Source organism: Trichophyton rubrum (genome assembly GCF_000151425.1).
Source record: "Trichophyton rubrum CBS 118892 genomic scaffold supercont2.1, whole genome shotgun sequence".
Taxonomy (NCBI): domain Eukaryota; kingdom Fungi; phylum Ascomycota; class Eurotiomycetes; order Onygenales; family Arthrodermataceae; genus Trichophyton; species Trichophyton rubrum.
Genome location: NW_003456428.1, coordinates 550,415 through 572,716, shown reverse-complemented (window position 1 = coordinate 572,716; position 22,302 = coordinate 550,415). Strand labels below are relative to the sequence as shown.

At 49.1% G+C, this 22,302-nt stretch overlaps 8 protein-coding genes across 8 annotated transcripts; 3 read left to right on the top strand and 5 right to left on the bottom strand.

Moving 5' to 3' along the window:
- Nucleotides 1–258: 258 nt before the first annotated feature.
- TERG_00221 (uncharacterized protein) lies at nucleotides 259–1,085 on the top strand (the record flags this gene model as incomplete). The annotated part of the gene is made up of 3 exons (XM_003238183.1): nucleotides 259–322; nucleotides 523–576; nucleotides 673–1,085. 3 exons carry the CDS (start codon nucleotides 259–261, stop codon nucleotides 1,083–1,085), a joined length of 531 nt encoding a protein of 176 aa, XP_003238231.1.
- Nucleotides 1,086–1,968: 883 nt separating this feature from the next.
- On the bottom strand, nucleotides 1,969–6,017 carry TERG_00220 (uncharacterized protein; the record flags this gene model as incomplete). Its single annotated transcript, XM_003238182.1, has 5 exons — nucleotides 1,969–2,234; nucleotides 2,311–4,610; nucleotides 4,664–5,592; nucleotides 5,645–5,671; nucleotides 5,736–6,017. The coding sequence occupies 5 exons, from the start codon at nucleotides 6,015–6,017 to the stop codon at nucleotides 1,969–1,971; spliced, it is 3,804 nt and encodes a 1,267-aa protein (XP_003238230.1).
- Nucleotides 6,018–6,401: 384 nt separating this feature from the next.
- On the top strand, nucleotides 6,402–7,816 carry TERG_00219 (uncharacterized protein; the record flags this gene model as incomplete). The annotated part of the gene is made up of 2 exons (XM_003238181.1): nucleotides 6,402–6,743; nucleotides 6,815–7,816. The coding sequence occupies 2 exons, from the start codon at nucleotides 6,402–6,404 to the stop codon at nucleotides 7,814–7,816; spliced, it is 1,344 nt and encodes a 447-aa protein (XP_003238229.1).
- Nucleotides 7,817–8,350: 534 nt separating this feature from the next.
- On the bottom strand, nucleotides 8,351–10,786 carry TERG_00218 (uncharacterized protein; the record flags this gene model as incomplete). The annotated part of the gene is made up of 2 exons (XM_003238180.2): nucleotides 10,106–10,786; nucleotides 8,351–10,050 (listed from the first exon to the last, which is right to left on the bottom strand). Exons 1-2 carry the CDS (start codon nucleotides 10,398–10,400, stop codon nucleotides 8,351–8,353), a joined length of 1,995 nt encoding a protein of 664 aa, XP_003238228.1. The 5' UTR covers nucleotides 10,401–10,786.
- A 397-nt stretch (nucleotides 10,787–11,183) lies between these two features.
- TERG_00217 (ubiquitin-40S ribosomal protein S31 fusion protein) lies at nucleotides 11,184–11,792 on the top strand (the record flags this gene model as incomplete). The annotated part of the gene is made up of 3 exons (XM_003238179.1): nucleotides 11,184–11,277; nucleotides 11,357–11,634; nucleotides 11,703–11,792. The coding sequence occupies 3 exons, from the start codon at nucleotides 11,184–11,186 to the stop codon at nucleotides 11,790–11,792; spliced, it is 462 nt and encodes a 153-aa protein (XP_003238227.1).
- Nucleotides 11,793–11,979: 187 nt separating this feature from the next.
- On the bottom strand, nucleotides 11,980–14,129 carry TERG_00216 (uncharacterized protein). The gene is made up of 7 exons (XM_003238178.2): nucleotides 13,847–14,129; nucleotides 13,667–13,767; nucleotides 13,338–13,591; nucleotides 13,252–13,281; nucleotides 13,150–13,199; nucleotides 13,027–13,084; nucleotides 11,980–12,970 (listed from the first exon to the last, which is right to left on the bottom strand). Exons 1-7 carry the CDS (start codon nucleotides 13,892–13,894, stop codon nucleotides 12,306–12,308), a joined length of 1,206 nt encoding a protein of 401 aa, XP_003238226.1. The 5' UTR covers nucleotides 13,895–14,129; the 3' UTR covers nucleotides 11,980–12,305.
- Nucleotides 14,130–15,792: 1,663 nt separating this feature from the next.
- TERG_00215 (uncharacterized protein) lies at nucleotides 15,793–18,388 on the bottom strand. Its single transcript, XM_047747562.1, has 4 exons — nucleotides 18,097–18,388; nucleotides 17,734–18,038; nucleotides 17,610–17,666; nucleotides 15,793–17,552 (listed from the first exon to the last, which is right to left on the bottom strand). The coding sequence occupies exons 1-4, from the start codon at nucleotides 18,123–18,125 to the stop codon at nucleotides 16,432–16,434; spliced, it is 1,512 nt and encodes a 503-aa protein (XP_047603520.1). The 5' UTR covers nucleotides 18,126–18,388; the 3' UTR covers nucleotides 15,793–16,431.
- Nucleotides 18,389–20,673: 2,285 nt separating this feature from the next.
- On the bottom strand, nucleotides 20,674–21,890 carry TERG_08643 (uncharacterized protein; the record flags this gene model as incomplete). Its single annotated transcript, XM_047748991.1, is given in 2 exon segments — nucleotides 20,674–20,853; nucleotides 20,859–21,890. Coding segments are annotated over 2 exon segments (333 nt in total). The 5' UTR covers nucleotides 21,012–21,890.
- Nucleotides 21,891–22,302: the final 412 nt, after the last annotated feature.

Here is a 22,302-nt window from a genome sequence, read left to right as displayed (position 1 = left end):
GACAGAGCCCCTCGTGCGAACCTCGCTTGTGCGGTTGCTCGGTAACCCGCCCACGGCCGCACTATAAAAGGCCCCTCCTCGCCCCCCTCTTCTCCTCCCTCGTTTTCTTTTCCTTCTTCTTCCTCTTCTTCTTCACCACCATCATCACAACAAGTTCGTCCAGCTCGCTACGACGTCTCGTGTTCCTCCCTCAATCCAATATCATCTCATCTCTTTCCATCTCTCCAAGTCTTCATCGACTCTCCGTCTGCAATCAACATGATTGTCTCTACCAAGCTTATCCTCGCCGTCCTGGCCTTTGACGCTGCCATTGCAGCTGCAGGTATGTGGTATCTCCTTCATCTTCTCCTTCACACACACCCTCCTTGCCTTGCTTGACACGTATTGCTTCTTCCTTGATGGCATCTGCCTTATGGGAGACGTGATATCGTGACACTGCAGAGTCACCATCATTCTACCCTTGTATCCGCGTCTTTTTTTCGTCACTTGTTAAAGACCCAGCTCCTAACTTGTCATGTATAGCTCATGCTCATGGGCCTGCCAATGTCGACTACGGCAACATCTTTGGACGTAATGGTAAGTATACGTTGACTCCCATGCCTTCAAAAGAAAAAAGAAGAAGAAAAAAGCAAAGAAACGCGTCCAAAATGGCCATGCTGACGGGTATCATAGGCGAAGTGGCTGTCACTGTGACTGTGACTGACTGCAACTCGGCTCCTGGCCCTGCTCCTTCGGGCCCTGCCACTTCAACTCCTGCCCCTTCGGCTCCTGCCACCACCATTGTCAGCGTCTCCGTTCCTGGCGTGACTTCTGCCGTTCCAACTGGGCGTCCTGAAGCTCCTATCACTTCTTCTGTTGAGCTTACTACCACTGGAGCTTCCACTGAAGTCCCTCCACCATCGATGTCCACTCCAGTTAGTGAGACAAAGACTTCAGTCGTTTCCCACGAGACCCCGCGTCCTACCCGCGCCTCTCCTTCTGAGACTGTGGTTACTCCAACTCCTTCTGCTATGGCTTCTCGCCATGTTGGCTTCAACGCAGTTCTGGCCGGTATTATCGGTGCTGCCATCTTTGCGGCCTTGTAACTCAGCTCAGATGATACGGACAAGCATCCCACTGTGTTCTCACTCAACTGGTTTCCCTTTTTCAACTGAGTACACACACAAGTCTATCTTCAACTGATGCACTGTTCCCAAAACATGTACCACCTTGAGTGGCCTTACATCACTATCTGACTGTATTCAAATTTCTCTGACTTTTCTCATTTGTGATTATTATGATCCTTGGGGGGGTGATTTGACGAAGGGAATATGGTTTTATGTTAGGCTTGCACAGGCAATTTTCACGGCGCATCGGATCGGATCAAGGGCGGCCTTCCATTACCGGTTTATCAAAAGGATCTTTAGTTAGCATAAAATTAGGAGAGTCTGGTCTAGCCATTCGCTCATTTGACAATAATTCAAAGGACTATTTCTCTTCCATCTTCTTCTGCTTTTCCTACTGAGAAGTTGCTCCTTAAAGCGATGGATACGGGTATAGATGGCATGTAGCCTTCGTTGGTATTAATAGTATGAGCTAATGGAATGGTAAACAAACCCTCGGCTGGGCCGCACTAGTAGCGGAGGTATCAAGTAAACACACACAAAACGCGTCGACAAACGCTGGCAGCTTACCTCCCACAGAAATCAAAATGAAACAAAATCACGATCTAAACAAACACAGCGATAAATATGTAGCCGGACCAGATCGCTCTGATTAATATACGTAAATGCATAGTTGTCCAAACTCTTCCCATAAACATAACAAAAACAAACTCATTGGCTGGGTATTGGAAAAAAAGGGGTATAATCACGAGAGTGGAGTAGCCCAGGGTTGGTGATGGTTACGATGGACATATCTGGGGTTTCGCATGTCTCTCTCTCTCTCTCTCTTTCTCTTCAGGTGGAATATTCATATTTTCACCGTACCTTACTGCTGCGCAGTGTCCTTCAAAGAATCGGCGCATATCCGGCATCCGTCACCAATTTTATCTCGTAAAAGCCTAGCATTGGTGACCTTGAGACCAACAGTGCGAGAAAGGGCTGAAGATTGAATAGAGGAAGGCTGATAGTGAAGCCTCGGTGAAGCTGGATCCTGTCCTTGTGGAGTGTCCTGCTCTTCGGGCGTTGACGGGCCATGAAGGTGGGAGACGTGGTATATATGACCACATGCAAAGACGACGATAGTTTCCGTTTCTAATAAACCATTAATTCCCGTTACAATAACAAAACGGATGCAATTGGCATGTCTCAGGGGGAAGGATAAGCTCACCTTGCTCAACAAATGGCTTCTTACAACCCGCACAACGTCCTGGAGTAACGTCCTTCGATGTTCTTTTCTGTTTCTCATCGATGGTCTCACCATTTGTATCCGGGTGTGCATCTTTATCTTGGCCATCAACAACATCTTCACCTGCGCTATCCTCGTCGTGGCAAACATCAAATTTCATTCCCTGTCGTTGACCTTTCCGCAAGGCGTCCATTCGAATAGCAACTTCACCAGCCAGAACTTTCGCAACCCCCAGGCTTATACTGGCTTGAATATCATGGTCACGAATCATTCTTGTAAGGCCCTCTCTCAAGCCCTCAATCTCCAGTCCGCTGGGGATTCTCTTCACAAGCTTTATAGGATCGATGGCCGTGCTTGCTTCTGTGAGAAGTGCGCGGATATATTCTGGCTTATCCATCGAGTACGATAACAGATCGTCCCAAAGATCTGGATCATCCTGAGATTTGGCAAAGGAGATAGCATGAGATATGTCGTTCAAGCTCGAGAGGATTAGCTGAAGTGCACGCTTCGTTTGTCCAGTTTTAGACAGGAGGTAAATAAGTTCTGGCGTGAAGTTTCGACGTTCACAGATAGAACATGCTGTGTCATAGGAGTATGATGTGCTCGACTGCAAGAATTCCATGAGTAAGGGACGGTCATAGTTCGCAAACAGCTCGATGACCGTATCCGCAAATCCGTCGATCATTATTCTTCCTTCATCCGCGACTAGTTTCCCAGCCTCTGCTTCGGTTCTGTGGTGTCCGCGAGCCCTGATAGCAGGCCTGCCTCCTTCTTTTGACACAAAATCTCCTCTCCAAAGTGCCCGGAGGTAGAAATAAAGGAAAAGTCCCAGATCTGCCTCTTGTAGTTGCGTGACTACTGTTTCGGGACGGACTATACCATTTGCTGCCTCACGCACAAGTAGCTTGATAGGTTCTGAGGTAGCCTCTTCTAGTTCTGTGGTAGGAGCAGTCTTTATTCTATTCTTTGGTACCCGGAGTAAAATAAAACCAGGAACATCCTCAGAAACAGAATCAAGTAGATGATACTCTCGAATCAGACTCATAACAGCGTCCCCATCTTGAAGTTTTATGTAGCACCGCAAAGCTTCGCGATAGTGTCCACCAACCAGAAATAGCTTAGCAAGGCAATTCAAGAGATTCCTCCAATCTTCAGTCCCTTCATCTGTCAAGAGAAGTTGGTCTTGTATAGCAGCAGTAACGCTATCAGTCTCAAACAGGTTAGGGGGCCAAAGTTCTATAAGCTCGTTGAATCTGACTCGGTCGCGGGAAACATAATGGCCAAGGATAACCTCATATACGAATGATGGTAATGGAGGCTCAATGTCGATAGGCACATGGGGTGTAATCTCATCAAATTTCCCGTTTCGCGCGAAAACACAGATCCAGTGATCCCACGCCGCAGTAGTACGAAGGACTCTGGTACAGATGTTCCCAGCCTTCTCCCACTCCCCGTGGCCAACTAGCTGCTTCAGCCACAACTCGCCGATGCGACGCTTTTCTTGTTCAAGCTTAGTGTTACCAGAATGGCTAGTTGTCTGAATAGAAGAGTTATCGAGTAACGATAACCCCGGCTGACCTGGAGCACTTGGAGTTGGCGTCCCTGGCGGACTTTCTTCGCCTTCACCAGAAGCTACATTGAAAGCATCTGGATTTTGTTCAAGCAGTTCCCAGGCTTCCTCATACCGCTCGCGAGAATCAAGCCAAGCTAGCCGATCCTCAAACCCCCTTTTAACAGCAAGGATGCAATCGTAGGGGCTATGGACGAAGACCCTAACCCCTGCTGTTGCGGCGATTTCAATCTCTTTGTTGTATTTTCCGCCATGAAGTAGGCCTGAAGAATCAACCGTACCAGTTACCTGGAAACCAGACCCCTTGTCAGCACTGCTACCCATACTGCGAGAGCTGGTCCCTGAGCTAAATAAACGTTTGGGATAGAGCGTAGCATCGATAAGACCGGCGGTTATTGATTCTAGGGCTCCTCGGTGAGTAGTTGAAGCAATGCGACTCAGCGGAAGGGTATCAAGGTGGTAATCGGATGCAGAAAGATTTTCATAATTTCGGACAGAGAGGATGTCCCCGCTCAGCTCTTCCTCGGTATCAATATCAATTAGTCGCAGCTCTGGTTGGAGACCATTCTGCCTTCGTCGAATTCCGCGAGCAGGGCCAGCCTGCTTCGAAGGGGTCCCAGGATCGTCATCGTCGGGGATGATATAAGACAAAACAAGTAATAAATTTTGGGTATATAGTGAAACACCAGATATGATACAATCCGTCCGTAGTCTGTAATAATGTTAGAAAGTAGCGAAATTAACCGAGAAAAGAGATTAACCAACTTAGTCGTGATTTCAGCCGAAGCTATTCTCCTTTTCCCAAGTCCCGCCAATTGATCACCACGAGACACCTTGATGATCCATATTGTGCCTCCCCAGCCAACAAGAAGTTTCTCAGGGCCATGATTTCCTAATTGCTGTGATCGAGTTGAGGCATCATCCACTTGGACAACAGATGCGTTTTCGCGCTCTAATGAATCCTCATCAATCCATACGACCCGCGGCTTCCAAACTCCAGCCATTTCATCCCACATTTGGGATCGAGGTCTATCTGTATGACCAAACCGCTCCCATGCATGTTCGGCCTCCGTTTGTTCAAGGTGTAAATGTGAGCGCATGATTTTTATGCCCTCTTCGTTCACCCAAGCAACATATTTTCCAGACCTTGACCACTTAATGCAGCTTATGGCCCCTTCACCATTGTGCAAAACCCTGTCTTTCCCATTATTCCCTCCAAGGCCCAGCGATCCAAACCAGCCGGTGGGACTCGCGCCCCCTAGTGTAGCGTTTGAGCTTGCACCAACACGGCCTCCAACAGTAAGGACCAGGTTTCCTGATTTACCTCCCGAGACGTAAGTTCTGTCACTTTTATACTCAGGCGACAACGCAACTGCACTAACCGGCCTCCCAAAATTCCGAAGCGTCACATCTTTGGGATCGACTAGGGACGCCACGCAAACATTTCCATCCATAGAAGATGTCGCAATATATATCGAGTTTGATGGGGTTGGTGGTATTGTGACTGGCTGTGGTTTAGATCCATTCGGGCTCTCGGATACGGACGCGCCTGATCCACCACTTTGAATTATAGGGGCAAAGTCCACCTTTGTAGGCGCAGGCGGGGGAAATGGGGAGATTGAGATGGAGTCGATGCTCGCAGAATGAGCGTGGTATACTCGGAGGCGTTGGAAGAAGGGGACAGAGTAAATATGCTACAATTTGTTAGACGGAGCTAGGAGTCGGTTGAAGTATAGGCTTGCATACAATGTTCCCATTATGGGTTCCAACAATCTACAACACTCTTAGTTAAAACCAGTTCTCCAAGTCTAGACCATGATATCAGCATAGAGCATACCATCTTATTGCCCGCAGTCATGAACGTGCTCGTAGCATCTTTATTGCGGTACAGTGGGCCGAGGACTGGTGTAATCGGAGCGTATTTGAGGCGCGGCTCCTCGTCTTCAACGTCATCCTCATCATCCTCCTCATTGTCATCTTCCTCCTCCTCTTCTTCTTCGCCCTCTTCGCTTACGACTTCATCCTTCGGGGTGTCTCTGTCTCCTGCATCAGTGGTCGTCGTGCCCGGCTGGATCTTCTGTTTGCCGCTCGTTGCTTCACTGGGGCCCGCGGCCTCCATCCCGCCGGGTTTCTATCTTATCTAACAAGTGCGCCAGTGCGACCAGAAGCTGACATCGCATATAAAAACAAGAGAATCGCTAAAATCCGCGGTTTCTGAGTGTAAAGCAAACGGTTGAAGAGCAACCTGGGAGCTCCCGAAGCGGCAGCGGAAGCTTAACCGCCGGATTATTAGTAACGCCGACATCCCGGCGCGTTTTTCGGGCCGTCACCGATTTTGAGCTACAGACGGGACCTTGCAAAATAAAGACGGATATCAACACCCATGCCAGGCCGTGTATACCGACACTCGTTACAGGAACAGTGAAGCGCGGAGGTTGGCATGCATCCCATGCCGCAATTAATGGGCTAATTACCCTTGCTTAGGATTACTCTCCCGGCAGTTATGCTCCTTCGTCGAATTTTATTTGCACCCAGAGAATGTGCCTTACTCAGGGCTTCCGTTCGCCGAAATATATATACAGCACCTTTAAGAAATGCTTTTAAAAATTCCCTGGGACGCAATGCCTTCCACTCGTCAAATGGGAAGCTTGAACAAGAGACAACAACTCCTGATGTCGGGAAACCCGCAATCCAACAAGGAAAATTAGAGCCGTCTCGAGGAAAGCGAACATCGCGTTCCCCTGCTGGGAAAACATCCCTACGACGTGCAGCAGTGGAGGCACAGATATCTAAAGATGTCAGGCGACTGCCCGTATCTCCGGATATACCCTCACCAGAACCAAAGGTTAGCACTTACATTGGTCACATTCAAGTATATTGCCCCGTAGCTAATTCCTCTGATCTACTCGGATGAAGGTCGTCACCGCATATGCCGTTGCCGAACGGTTTGATATTGCAAAAGTTATGGAGATACTTCTAGCCAAAGGATATGAGCCTGACCCCCTCGAAACCGGGCTTTACCCCCAGGTGGTCCATATTCAAGTTCCGCTCGATTCTATCAGACGAACCACTAGTTTAGCATCATCAGATCTATCTTCAGATGAGGTTGGAGATGTATTTGTCTTTCCGTCTGGAACAGTTGTTTCATGGTCGCTCCCCGAGACATTTGCATCATATCTAGCAACCACTGTGCTACTACCAGCAGCTGAGAATGCGCACATCGAACGGATGGAGACGGAAGATCTTGATTACATAGAAGATCCTCAGCGGGATAATAGTTTTATGAAAGGCGACATTATCATTCTCGGGACTAATCCTGTCCCTGAAGAGCAGAAAACACAAGATATTCGACACCCAAATCGAACGACGGTCGACACAGTACTGACAAAGATTGCCTTCTCCTCAGGCCTTGCCCGAAGCACTAAACTTGCCGTATTAGAAAGTTTACTACTGAACTACTTTGATTCTACACGAAATATACCCACGCAACTCTCCAAGGGATCTCGATTACCTTACACACGCAGTTTTATACTGCGGAAAACTGGCCAGCTACTTAGCCTTAGGGCACAATTGAATCTGTATTCAGAATTAACAGACTCGCTTCCAGACATCTTTTGGGATAGCCGACACGAGCTTGGGTTAGAAGGGAACTATGACCAAGTTGGAAAAGCTCTGGATGTTGGAATCCGCATCAAGGTGTTAAACGAAAAAATGGACTACGCACAAGAGATTGCAAGTGTCTTGCGTGAACGCTTGAGTGAAACTCATGGACTCCGGTTGGAATGGACAATTATTCTCTTGATTGCAGTCGAAGTTTGCTTTGAAGTTCTGAGACTCTGGAAAGAGAGAAAACAGGAGCTAGCTGCCATGAAAGAGAATAAAGCAAACATTGCCGATAGAAACCCCCTTTCTTCCTAACACCCCCCTCCACACCAATCCTTTACTCCTGTATCCATGGTCGCTTGCCTCCAGTATATCCGCCCATTCCTTTTTTGTACAGATACCATTTGATTTTAAGCGCATTTGCATAGATTACATGCATATGCAAATATATGTCCTGTATACAAGCTCTTGCATCTTTATGATATCAGAGATACCCAAAATTCCTGATAAAGATTCACAGGCAAGAGGAACACGGAAAACCTGGATGTGATTCGAACAGTAAACAAAAGAAAGGCTAATGGCTCGACTATTATCATACAACTTAACACATTAACACATCCCAGAACGTCATTCGAAATTGAGACCAGCTAAAATCTGACATGGAAATCGTCACTCAAACGCAAAGAAAGAAGAAAAGGATATCTATAAACCTCAGTCAAGAAAATCACTTGTGCCACACATACACCATTTCGCCGTCGTCCCTTCGAATATCAAACTGATGGAAAAATAAACCGCCAAAATTAGGGACAAGAACTAGAGTTGAACGCGGAGAGATCTGGATGTTTGGTGTTATTTCAGCTCCGTCGTGAATGAATCAAAAAAGGCGTCTGTGCTTGGTGACAAAGATAGAGGGAAATAGTCACTGTCCAGGTTCGGAGCTTCGCTGCTCAAGTGATTCAGGAATATTTCATCGTCATACTGCGACGAGCCAGATTCTGATATTCCTGTTGTTGACTGAGGTCCCAGAGGAGGGAGTTGGTCGGCGTCGAAGGCCGATGTACTTGCATGGCTTGAGAAAACATCATCAAATTCAGTACCATTTGAGTCCTCAGTAAGAGTAGGCTCTGGGTTGGTTGGCCAGATAGTTCGGCATGGTGATCCTATTAAGTCTCTTTTCGTCTCGCGCTTGACGGGTGTGGGCGATCCACATTCGAAAGAAGGGGGCTCAATGATCTCCTCTGGAATGTCGGCCAGATATCTTTTTGAGGGAGACAAACACAACGGCGTTTCATCTGGTTCCTGGGAAGTAGAATAATAGCTGCGGGCAGGTGAGCCGATATTTCCAGTGCTATAGCTAGGGGAGGCAGGGGGCGTAAATGTGAAAACGTCAGGAGGCAAGGAAATCGACTCCATGTCCAGAAATAACATATCCTTGACGGGACTATGTTCTCTAGTCGATGGAGCCTCCAAATTTTCGCTTTCTGGCGACGGTGCCGATGAACTCGATGAATGTTCCTGGACTGATGGGCTAGATGCCTTCTTTTTCTCTCGTTGCCTTGCCCGGGCTGCTTTCTCGCGCCTCTCTCCATGTTTAGGTCTCTCTTTCCTTGGTCTACCACGTCGCTCTGCTCGCCTCACAGCACCAACAAATGCACCGCTGCACATTCCACGTTGCTTATGCCTAGTTAAAGCATCATGTCGTGCAAAGCTATTCCCACAATCACAAGGGTATGGTTTGACGCCGGTGTGGATCTTTGCATGTCTTTTCAGATCATGGCCTCGAACGAAACTCTTGTTGCAATGATTGCATTTGAACTGTCTGTCACCAAGATGTGTTTGAACATGGGATTTTATGTTTTCTTTCCGTCCGAATCTCTTCATGCATCCGTCGAAGGTACATATCCACTTATTGTCTATGGGATCGGGACCTTCAATATACCCACATATATCCTCAAGCGTAATTCCAGTTTCCTCTAAGGAGGCGTCGATGCTGGCGTCAAGCTTAAGATCAGCAATCGTAACCACACGAGGAGCCAATGCTGCCTTGATGGGAGAAGTAGTTCCACTTGAGGTAGCCGGTCTTGACCTTGTTGGCAAGGCGGCAGTCGAGGCCGGAGCAATCGGAACTTTCTTTGCTTTCTGGTCAGGGAGCTCTACTGCAGTCTCCTTTGGGTGCTCGGGCTGTGATGAGAAAGACGTCATAGTTGGTGATGGTAAACCTCCCAAACTGAAAGGATCAGAGTTATCCAAGGAGTCAAAAGTCAGGTCCGAAAAGATATCGTCGTCTGTTGTGGGTATTTTTGATTCGGAAGGTTCAGGTAGACGGAACTCCGGGGGGCCTTCAAAGCCCTTAGAATCCTGTTTCGGGGTGTAGCCATTTTCAGAGCCTTGAAACGACTTTGCTCTTTGCATTGATTCTCCATTTCGAGGGAGTAGGGGCGGAGGAACTCTTTTCGTGGGAGATGAGTGAGCAGTTCTGCAGTTTCGTGGAAAGGCGGTCGACGGCTTCCAACATGGGGTTGTTGCTGGTGTTAATAATGAAGAGTCCACTAAATCATGATAATGTTAGTGGTGCATATTGCAAACATGATGTGAGCAACTTACCATTCTCAATTGGCTGAAGTGGTGTCATTGGGCGCTGAACTCCCGAGTTAAGATGGTTATTATAATCTCCTATATCCAACCATCGAGACCAATCGTGCATCTCATGTCCATACATCGATGCATTTTGCTGGTGTCGTGCCACGCCCTGGTCAAGACTCAGGCCTCTTCGGTGACAGCCCCGTCCACCAGCTGGCGCTGGCGCAATTGGTCTCGGAGCGAAATGTCTTCTGGAAGCCAGAGAAGCTATGTCCTTCGAGCCCTCTGGCTCTGGCAGGAATGAAAAATTTTGTAACATTGCGTTCACCGGTGTCTCCTGATAAACCAAGTCAAATAGCTCAATCTTTGCAGGGGTAAAATGACAGTTACCGAGACAGAATGAAATATCAAGTGAGGGTCATTGCCTCTGAGGGCGTCTCTGGCTTGTATTCAACAATGAAACGAAAAGCGCCGAAAGTGTTGAGTGGTTGTAATGGTGTTTGTGAGCTTCAGATAAAAGCGACTTGCACAGAGCTAGCTAGAGCTGGCGGCTAACCACTCTTTAGTTGTGCAATGAAAGACAAGAGATAAATAGCAGATAAACAACAGACAGAAAGGGCGTGAGATGGCTTGGATGCTTTAAAAAAGTAATATGTGCATAGTCTACCCAGAGAAATAGACGATGACATCCTGAAGGGCCCAAGAGCTCCTTTTGATACAAGCTGAAGATGTTCGAGGTCGTAAATAAGCGCGTCGGCCAGGCAACGCCCGATCTGGCCTAGCGTCGTAACCTAATCTCGATCTTAGGTAATTACGTCACATGATTCAAACTAGTCACATGATCCACACTCGCGAAAACTGATTTTCGGCTTTTTAAAGATTTTTGGTGGGAAAAAGCAGAGCTTCTTTTTCCTCTCCCTCTCGTCCACCACCAATTTGCATATTGAAAGGTTGAGGAAGACAATTTGTCTAGGTACGTTAAGAGTCGCTATCATTCCCCTATGCTCTATCCTTGTATCCACGACAAATACGCAAGACCGCCCGCACATTGAACCATAGACTAATTGGAACACTTTTCGCGACAACCAGGCCTTTCGTCAAAATGCAAATTTTCGTCAAGACCCTCACGGGTAAGACTATCACCCTTGAGGTGGAGTCTTCCGACACTATTGACAATGTCAAGACCAAGATCCAGGGTAAGATATACCCTACAGGAATACCGGCGTAGGGCTGGGAAAATGCGATGCGAGCAATGTGCTGATGTTGTGCGAATAGACGAGGGAATTCCCCCAGACCAGCAGCGTCTGATCTTCGCAGGAAAACAGCTTGAGGACGGCCGTACTCTTTCTGATTATAACATTCAGAAGGAGTCCACCCTTCACCTCGTGCTCCGTCTCCGTGGTGGTGGTAAGAAGCGCAAGAAGAAGACCTACACCACCCCAAAGAAGATCAAGCACAAGCGCAAGAAGACCAAGCTCGCTGTGCTCAAGTACTACAAGGTTGACGGCGATGGAAAGATCGAGCGTCTTAGACGCGAGTGCCCTACCCCCGAGGTTAGTCTTATGCTACGTACCCTTCAGATATGCATGGGTGTGTCCAGCGGCTGACTGTATATTTCTAGTGCGGTGCCGGTATCTTCATGGCTGCTATGCACAACCGTCAATACTGCGGCAAGTGCCACCTCACCTACGTCTTCGATGAGTCCAAGTAAATCCACACTTGGCCGATTGACTAGTGAGCCTTGAAATGATGTGATTAGATGAGCTATGTTGAATGTTACTGTCTCATCTATGAAGACATGGAAGGATTTACCTTCCAGGGTTGACTATACAGTTCAGTAGCTGAGCTAGATTCATGAACATCAATTAAAGGAAATGAACTTCGTCAAAAAAAGTATAAAAAACATTCATTCCTGGAATGTCTAAACGAGTGACGCGCACTGTATACACGCAAGTATCAAACATATACAATAACTGTACATCATAAAAAATAAATCATGGTAGATCATCAAGAGGGTTATGAACGGGGTCTCAAGGCAAAAGTCGAACTGCCAGGGAGTATATAGCACAGTACAGCAGCATATAGCCAAGTGTGATATAATACAACCCAACAGAAGACACCAAGTCTCGGCATAGTGTTCAAAAAATGATAAACAGAGAATAAAATTGGAGAAGAACGATAATGGGAGCAAAGAGGCAATGTCTGTAGTCGGTGTTAAGAGACCTCAGGGGAAGCCTTTCTTTAAGTTCTCGTATTGGCTCTCGGGGTATTCGATGGAGTTCTGGGACTTCTCCAAACCCTTCTGGCCATTGGCAGTGACACCCTCGACGAAGGTAGCAATCAAGCTTCCGCCAGCCTGGGTGGCATTCTTACCACCTCGGTCACCGCTGGCTTCCCACCACATTCCACCTCCTAGACCGTTGTCGATAACCCACTTGGTCTTATCCTGGACCATGGGGATGGTGTCGTAGGAAATCATGGTACGACTGGCCTGGTCGTAGCTGTAAGAGGCACCGCATTCATCATCTTTCTTCTCCTGGGCTCCGTCCTTAGGTAGAACTTTGTAGTCCCAGATACCGTTTTCCCAGCTTCCCTGGCCAACTCCCTGGAATGGCTTGCCGGGGCCATCGGTGTTGGTGAAAGCACGTCCATACAAGGGCATTCCAAGAACAATCTGGCTCTTGGGCACGCCGCCGTTATTGGTGTAGTAGTCGACTGCAGCAGTGGTTGAGAATGGGGTACTGGCGGGGTTCGACTTGGATGGTCTCAAGTTAGCCTGGTGTCCGGCGTTCTTATCCCAGGCACCAGCGAAGTCGTAGGCCATGAGGTTGAAGAAGTCGAGCTGAGCGCTCATTTCCTTGAGCTTGAGCTTCTCATAGTTGGCGGGACCTAGAAAGCAGATTAATAAGTGACATCTGGTACATTTTGTACATGGATAGACATACCACATGGGACAGCAGCAGTGAGCAGAAACTTGCGGTTCTTCTGAGCGGAATTGAGAGTCTATTGGTGCATTTATTAGCTGTATAGGTCCGTAGTTGTAATTGTGTGCTCGAGAGAATAAATACCTCTCTGCAAGCCTTCAGGAGCAAGACCAGGTTATTGGCCTCAGTCTCATCTATTGCAAGTCAGCAACGCCCATCCAAATTGAAAGTTCAAGAAGCTCCTACCCTTGGGATACTCCCAGTCAACGTCAAGACCTGGAAAGGCAAAGTCAGCCATAATGCATCCAAAGGGTTTCCCGAGAACAACAAACCATCGAATCCCAAGTCAAGAAGAAGCTTGGTAGCGGACTCAGCAAACTTCTTCCTTCCAGCGTCGGTGCTAGCAGCCTTAGGGAAGTTGGCGGAATATGTCCATCCACCGATGGAAAGAAGAACCTTGAGGTTACGGTTCTTCTTCTTCAAGAGGAACAGCTGTTTGGCACATCCGTAGACATTGGTTCCTGGTTCACTCCATGAGTCTCCGGGGTAGTGCTTCTCAATATCGGCATAGGTGTCGGAAAGGTAGCTATCGTGTTGTTAATATGGTATATAGTGTATATGGCAAAGAGTGTGATGTAGTTATGGGATGGATAGGACATACACTTCTCCAGTCTCTGGACGGACGTTGGCGAACGCATAAAGAACATGCGTCAACTTGTCGATTGGGAGATCAGCTGGGTTGAATGCTCGTCCATAGATACCCTGATAACCAGCCATATTGGTCAGCAAACAGGCTTGCAATATCTTATATCCAGGCAGAAGGGTAAGTATCGGCGCATACCCAGTTAACGAAGTAGACGACGGAGCGGTATCCCACAATGTTTCCCATGATGGCGGTAGTGTAAGGATATAATAAAAGTGATGATACTTTCAAGCTTCAAGAAACAAGATAAACTGCAAATATTGAAATTGTTATTTGGGCGTAAGTAGAAACCAGGCTAGTTGGAAGTACAATGCTATATATAAGAGAAAGGTGGTGGGAAAAAAAGGGAAGGAAGAATCCAAACAGTTCAAAGTATGCCACGGGGGGGTATAAATAGACGGACAGGCAGATAGATGGATAGCACATTCAGCGGCACACCCGTTTTCCAGTTTTGTTTTTCTCATCCGGTTTTCTTTTCTTTTTCTTCTTTCTGGTTCCGGCCCAGGTACCATGATACTGATCATCATACCAATGACGAGCACCCATGGCAGGTCACGGCGACCGAAAGCTCGTCTGCAAATTGATCACGACCAGTGTCAAGACTAGGCTTGGGAGACGGGGGAGACGGAAGGTGTAAGTGTACGGAGTAGGCAGACCAGATTGCATGCACCCGCACATCCGTATCTCCGGCGTCCAACTAACTAACGGGTGACGATGCTCGCGCATTCTTTCCTGCGAGGAAGCTATTTTGCTTTTTCCTTCTACTTCACCTTCCTCTGATTCTCGCTCTCCTTTGCTTCACTTTGCTCATCTTTGCGCCTGTGTCTTTCAATTATGTGTATTGCATTGTTTTCCATTTCCAATACACGGCGTTGGCTTTGCTTTTGCGGCAAAGCATGTATGGTATGTAAGTCCGTACGTACACACGCATGTATGCACACAGCCTGGGTTGCACAATGACCGGACACCTTTTTTTTGCTTTCCCCAGCCACGCCGGTCTGGCAGGTCGTGCAAATGATCACGCCCCATGATATCATAGATGAGTAATATAGCCAGTCTTCCCAAGCCTGAATCGCTTCATTGAAGACGACTAACGGGCTGCATTGCCCTGTAAGGCTGGCCCAGAGAGGGAAGAGAAAAATTTAAGACGAGTCTCGTGGAGGCAGGTTCGGTTGGTAGGTGCAAAGGCTGGTATAGTGTGGGTGGTGAAATCCAGGGAATAGGAACAGGTGGCTTATGCACTCGCGTCCAATAACCAGCGTATCTGCTGCTCTTGTAGCTAATCGTTATAAGCAAGGGCAAAGATAGTCCGCGGGGGATCTGCTTTGCCCAGAGCCTACGCGGGCTAAACCACAGCTCAGAACGCGAACAGAGCTCAAGTTCGACAATTCCAAGCCCGTTAACTCGAGCTTACTCTGTTAAAAAGAAAGAAAAAGAAAGAAAGAGAGAAAGGGAAACCTGCCTCCTTCCCCACCCTCGCTTGGAGTGTTATTTGATGCTTGGATTGGACGCCTCCCAGGGTCGCATCTCACAAAGCCACGAGGTTCTATAATTAATATGGGATGGGAACAAACCCCCATCCTGCGAGTATTTCATCCCTTCTCTAGCTGACTCGGCAGAGGGGTGGGAGGAAGAAGGTGATTCTGTAGTGCAGTGTTCTACCGTTGCTGTCACCGTGGCTGTCACTGGCACTAGCAGCTTGTTGACAGCTTTCACTGAGAGGACTGCCAGCATCATCCGCCCTCCCCCATTCAGGCGAGCTCTCGGACAGTCTACCATGAGACCGCCGCCGTACTGACGCTGACAACCACCCCATCAACCAGCCTGACATGTACTCACAGCACACAAAGTCCAGCCAGGGACCACGCGCGCGTTGGACTGACGGGGAACGGGAGAGTCACACAGAACCTGCGCTCGCTCCTCCTGCCCTCGGGTGAACAAGCAGGATAAAATAAGCCTGGCAGAGACCGCATCTGATAGATCGTAAAAAAAGCAAAGAAGACGGCGCTTTGCATGTAACAAGTAAGCCCTCCAGCCAACCAGCAGCTGGGGTGGTGGTGAGGTGAGAGTCGATGAGGTTTGGAGATCGAAGATCTTCCTTGGAATTGTTGAAAGCGCGCGTTTGTTATTGGCAGGAAGGGAAGCGGTTACATAAGCAACTCCCGGTGAAGGTTACATTTCGAAGATCACACGAGCTAGTTGGGTGAAGATGGCGATGGGAGACGACGAGGGCAGAGCGGATGATAATGGGCAAGATGGATGGTTACGAGAGGAAGAGGCATGGAGAAGCGTTTGATTCATTATAATGCTTCTATATGTACATCCTTCGGGGTGTGTGAAGGTGAAGGTGAAGATAAGTCTTCATAGCCAACATGCAGGGATCTAGTTTTATGAAACTAGTTCGTATTTCAGAGCTGAGAGAGAGAAAGAAAAAATATAAAAAATAATGGTAATTAGAAAGATCCTATACATGACAGACATCTCATCTTGCGTCTCGTCTCATCTCATCTAAACCTTGTCCTTGTCCATTCTGTTCATCTCTTCTTCCTTCGCGTTGAGACCACGGAAGATGATGAAGAAGAGGATACCGGTGGAGAAGGAAACGCAGGCCAAAGACACGAACATCCACTTGATAGCAGGGTCGTAGGCGACGGGGACAAGGGCCTCTCCGATAGCGGAGCCAAAGGCGTTGGTGAGCAAGTACATGGACTGAACGAAGGACTTCATGGAGACTGGGGCCTTGGTGTAGGCGTATTCGAGACCGGAGACGGAGGCAAAAATCTCGGAGATACCGATGAGCATGTAAGCGGGGGTCTGGATGGCGATATGGACGTGGTTGCCCAGAGCGACACCGTTGACCTTACCCTCTGGACAGGCGAGAGGGTGCTCGTAGCATGGTCCTGCGCTGTAGATGAGGTGCTGGACGATGGCAGCGTAGGCCATGGCAAGAGAGGCAACGATGAAACCGACGGAGATACGGGAGATGGGTGGGAATGGGATGTGAAGTTTCTGCATGATCGGGTAGACGATGCGGTCGAGGATGGGGATGAAGACGAGAATGGCAATGGGGTCGAAGTTCTGCATGAGATCGTTGGGGATGCCGTGCCCCTCCATCTGAGCGGCCTGGGAGACGAAGTTACCGGAGAACTGGTTGTAAACGACCCAGTAGATTGGGTAGAAGCAGAAGACCTTGCAGGCAACGAGGGGCACGCTTGAGCTCGTCGACAAACTGGTCGTCCCAGGCGACGGTGCGGCGGTTGCCGTGCTCGGCCTGGTAGGAAGGCTTGGGGGCGTTCCATGTTGCGGCTGGTAATCATGATCCAGAGAGCGCTGAAGGCATTGGTGATGATGGAGCCGGTTGGAGGGCGGACGACGTAGGCCTTGCGTCCGAGGATGAGGGTGACGGTTCCAACCACGAAGACGCAGAGACAGAGCAAGTAGGCGGACCAGAAGCCGATGTACAGCTCCATGTAAGGGGTGGCCAGCAGGGAGAGAGAACCGATGTTGATACAGGCGTAGAAGATCATGTAGATTCTCTGGATGGTGATGGCCGGGTCGATGATGACACGCTCGCCAGTGGACAAGGTAGAGACGGCGGGCACACGGCGCTTGTACTGGTCAGCGATCAGGGGAGCGACATTGGACTTGATACCACCGGTACCGATACCGATGATGATGATAGAGGCAATGAATCCACCGAGACCAGCTCCGTGGGCGAGAGAGTTGTGGACAGAGGTAGCCACGAGGATGATGAGACCGGCCATGTAGACGAAGCAGAAGTACAGAATGGCCTTGTACTTTCCGAGGTACTGGTCGGCAACAATGGCACCGAAGATAGGAGTAACTAGCTAATTGTTAGATTTTTCTATTCAATGTTGCTATGCAATTGACGAGGACCTACCATAGCACCAGAATTGGAAGAAGGTGGTCAATCCAGTAGCACCCTGATGGCCGAGGCCTACTCCAGTTAGCACGATATTCAAACATATATATATATATAAGCAATGAAATAGAAATAAACATACCAAGAGCACCAACACCTTCGCTTCCGTCGAATGGACGCTGGATGTAGTTCTGGAACAGGCCGTTCATGCCGTAGTATGTGAAGCGTTCACACAGCTCGACGACGGCGACCAGCCAGGCGGACAGGGGCAAGCTCTCGCCGATATGTCTGAGATTGAACTTTTCGCTCTCCGTGGGCTCCTCGCCGTCGGGGGTCTCGAAGCCCTCGCCCTTCTCGGCATCAATATCAGAGCCGGCCTTGGTGTCGAGCACAGGGTCCTGGGCGACATCCTTGATGACCTGCTTCTCATCATGCTGCTCCGTCGCCCTGAGAGACTATTAGTATGATCGAAAGGAAATACGTAGTGTCATAATAAGTGACTCACTGAACAGGCGCAGTTTCCTTGTCGGACATGATGGGTGGAGGGAGATGCTCGATGCTCGCCTGTCTTCCTAGAGTGAGAGAGCCCCGAGCAGCGTCAAGCAAGAGATGGGACGAGAAGAAAAAGCGAGGAAGGCAGCAAAAGGGAAGAAGGGGAGGAAGAAGAGCGGGAGAGGAGCCCGGCGAGACGAGGGACAGGCTTGATATATAACATGAAAAAGTCGCCTTTGCCCGCTCCCCTCGTCGCTGCCACCCCCATCCTGCCTGCTGTTCGTCCTAGCTTCTGCTATCTACGGCCTCTTCGTCCGGCCATCAGAAAATTCCCGGGGGATCCACCACGTCAGGAAGCAAAAAAAAAAAAAAAGGAAACCCCTGTCAAGAGAGATTTCTATAAGGTAAGATAAAAAGCAAGCGGTGGATCCGTACAGGAACAAGCATATTAATATTACAGACGTATGGCCAGGGGGGTGGGAGAAGGGAACTCGGCTTCTGGTAAGGAAGAGCAGGCCACAGAACCACAGATAACAACAGCTGGCTCCGAACCGCCAACCAGAGATGCGAGCAGCGGAAGAATACATAATAATGGTGGCAGGCGTACTCTGGAGAGTAGCAGGAGCAAAGGCCACAGACACGAGGTAGAGCCGAGTCTGTGAGAGAACGAGGGATGCAACATGACGAAGGTCGCATCCGCGCAGGCAGAGAAAGGATCAGCGATGGAGGGTCTGGAGAAGGCGCATGCATGGCATGCCACACGCACACTCGCACACACACATGGACAGGCAGTGTCGTATAGTCTGGATGTGAGTGCTTATGCACTGGATTGCTGGGGTCTTCCTTTTTGCTCGTCTTCTGGCTTCTTCTCTCCAGCTTCTCTCCGTCTTCTCTTTTCTTCCTGGAAGTTTCGTATTTTCTTCGTCTCTCTCGGTGGAGCCAGGCCGTGGGAAAGTAAGTTGCATGCCAGTAATCTAACCATGTAACGCAGCTTGCCGAGGTAGACTCTCGTCTTTGGTCTTTGGTCTTCATCGAGTATCTCTCGAGAGCACAGGAGTAGCCGGGCATCATGGCGCATGGCGTCGTCCAGTCGGCCCTCCCGCCGCTCGCCTCGCCATCGCCACGGCTTCACTGCAACAACAGCCGATTTATCCGCGAGACAGCAAGACCAGCGACGAAAAATACATCCCCAGCGATGTCACCCCAGGAAGAGTTTTTCGCGCTGACTAACCCGTAACGAACGAGCGAATACATCGTAATGATAATAATCAGTCCGGCAAAAGTAAAGTAAGTCATGGTGCAGTAAGTTAATCCAGCTGTGCGGGCGAGTGAGATGCGCCCTTTGGCGGGAGACGGACACCGTTCCCCATGGGGCAGGCAGCAAGAGGAGGGCGGCGGGCGGCGGACAAGCAGACGATCACTTGCTCTGCCTGTCGATATACTCTGATTCGACGTTGATGCTGATGTTGATGCTGATGTTGATGCTGATGTTGATGCTGATGTTGATGCTGATGTTGATGCTGATGTTGATGCTGATGTTGATGCTGATGTTGATGCTGATGTTGACGTTGGTGATGATGTTGGTGATGATGTTGATGTTGGCTCTTCAGCCGTCGCCAAGGCGGTTGCGCTGCTTAGGCGCTGCTTGGACGGCTACAAGCACTGCGCAAGAGGCTTGGGCGAAAAGGCTTGTGTCGACGAGGCGATGAAGAGGAAGAGGATAGCAGCAGCAGCAGTAACGAGTCGAGCGGGCGAAAAAGAAAAGACGGCAGGCCGGAGGATTTTGGACAGCCAGAGACAGCCGTACCAGGGATGGAGATGGGCTTCTCTGTCTCTGTCTCTCTCTCTTCCCTGCCTTCATCTCGCCCAATGATGCACCACCGCGTCTCCTCGCCAGCGCCGTTTCTCTCTCTCTCGGACTAAACTCGCATTAATAACACCGCAGGCCAGCCTATCCCGGTCGATAGCCAGCATCCTATCACTAACCTGACAGGCTGGTTCAAGCAGGTCATCCATTTTACTGTGACCAGGGGGCAGGGGGGTGGGTGTCCTTCGTCTTTTGCGGAGACTGACTCTCAGGCACGTTCAAGCTCATGGCCCCCCGTTTATACGCCGTATTACGCTTACCGAAATGATTATTAGTATTATATTTACTCCATATCCTTGTGGATGGTTTTTATTAAATTATACGGAGGGATGAAGGGGGGGCAGGAGATGGAACAAGCTAGCCGGCACCTGCTCAACGGCCTTGTTGGGCTGTTCGTCTTGCTTCCCCAGGCCTTGTTCTCCGTTTTACGAAGCAAACCACGGGCCTGGATGCTCCTTTTGGGCTGTCTTTTCCGCGCTGGCCTGATGAAAGTAACTTGGTCAGCTCACTCGACCGAGGGGGTTTCTCGCGATCAGTGCGCAGACGGGAGGATTCGTCGTCGTCTTCTTCTTCTTCTCCTTCTTCTCTGCTGCATGACTCAAAGCTGTGGGTGGATGTTGTGGTGGATGTTGCAGTATGATGTCAAAGTGAGGCTACATACTTAACTACTGTGTAAGTACATACAATAACAGCGGAGTCCGTCTGGGTATTTTATCTCCATCTCTACTCCAGTGTGGATAGCCATTGCAGCTGCTTAAAGGTCATAACGGTGACTGGTTCAACCACTCTCCTCGCGACTCCATCCACCGCCAGAAGGGATGTCTGTTTGCGGAGACGTGGAGCGCTGCAGCTGCTGCAGCTTGGGCTCAACAACAGCAGAGAAAGCAAGGGCATAACGAGTCCCTGACGACATAGCCAGGTAACCAGCGATGCAGCCATCCAATAACCACCCCAGGCTGGCTCCCCCATATCTCCATCCCCATCCCCATCTCCATCTCCATCTCCATCTCCATCTCCATCTCCATCTCCATCTCCATCTCCATCTCCATCTCCATCTCCATCTCGCAGAAGTTATACGGTACGCGGTAACTAACACTGACAAAACAGTTCAAATAATACACACCTCCGTTATGGGTGGACGGGATGGGACCGACATTTTAGTTTCAACGAAGGTCTTCCCGCTGCCTAGGTGACCGACCTTCACTCTTACTTACTTTTATACTCTGGACATCCCCAAGGCTCACTCGCCCAGCCAGTTACATGCCAGTCCAGCAGCGGAAAAGGGTGGAAGTTTTATTTTACCTCTTTTTTTTTCCCCTTTACCTTTAGGCTTCCTTTCTAGAACACGGTAAGGAACAAATGGGCGAGTTAACGAACTGGTTTGGCTGGCGAGGTGAACCCACTCCTTTTACCCGGCCTCAACCGCAATACCCCTGAACGGAAATAAAATATAAGCCCAGTTACTTAGGAGTGGATGGGATCAGATCATGGCGGCTGGCGTGATGGGGTTGATATGCTTAGACCTTCCCTGGACAAGCAGGTAGCTAACCTCAAGCCTTACCGAGCACGAAGCTAGCTGTTCGGGCATGCGGAGAGGCAGGAGAGCTTTTAACCCTCCCAGCTTTCTTCCATTATAGATCACAATTTATTCCCACAGCTTGCTGCTTCAGCTACCGACTCCTGCTTGTTCTAAGATCAGGATACTTAGTCTTATATCCGTTGGATATGTGGACGTGTTGACAAAGTCATACATCGAGTACAGAGTATACCTCCTTGCATGACGTTTGTCTTGACAGGATAATGATGAGCATGCATCCTCCCCCTTTCGGTCCATCGGGCCATCATCCCTCAGGCATTATTATTATTCACTCAACCACTCCGACTTTTCTTTACGTACATCCATCCATATGCCCATGAGAGGCCTTTTTTTTTTTTCTTGTGTACTTTAACTTAGTCGACAACCAGCCAAAGCATGCAAGTACTGTACGTCATGTTTGTAAGAAACAGTTTTACTACCATGTTCGTTTCGTTTCGTGTCGTTCCTCTGCCAAGCAGGCGATTTCATATAACTAGCGCCTGGAAACGAAGACACATCGTAAACTCGAGGCCTGGTGATAGCCATTTGATCGACCCTGGTTTTTGATCCTGGTGGCTTCCACGCGTCAGATGCGAAGCATCGCACTTGGTGGATCTTGAGTCTTTTGTCTTGCGCTCACAGCCTGATTTCCACGAGGCCACAAAAATGACGAGATAGCAGAGTGACAAGTTGGGTAAGCCCTGAGACAGCATAGAGGAATAAGGATCAGGGTGAGCTGAGAGCGCAAACCCACTGAAGATATCAGGTCAGAGCTA

Bases quoted from the DNA above. Each gene is read 5' to 3' on its own strand.
- TERG_00216 (XM_003238178.2), bottom strand. From the start codon at position 13,894: ATGGGAAACATTGTGGGATACCGCTCCGTCGTCTACTTCGTTAACTGG. The intron at 13,768-13,846 runs GTATGCGCCGAT...GCTGGTTATCAG, and splicing joins TCGTCTACTTCGTTAACTGG to GGTATCTATGGACGAGCATT. The intron at 13,200-13,251 runs GTAGGAGCTTCT...GACTTGCAATAG, and splicing joins TGACTGGGAGTATCCCAAGG to ATGAGACTGAGGCCAATAAC.
- TERG_00215 (XM_047747562.1), bottom strand. From the start codon at position 18,125: ATGTCCGACAAGGAAACTGCGCCTGTTCA. The intron at 17,667-17,733 runs GTATGTTTATTT...TAACTGGAGTAG, and splicing joins CGAAGGTGTTGGTGCTCTTG to GCCTCGGCCATCAGGGTGCT. The intron at 17,553-17,609 runs GTAGGTCCTCGT...ACAATTAGCTAG, and splicing joins CTTCCAATTCTGGTGCTATG to TTACTCCTATCTTCGGTGCC.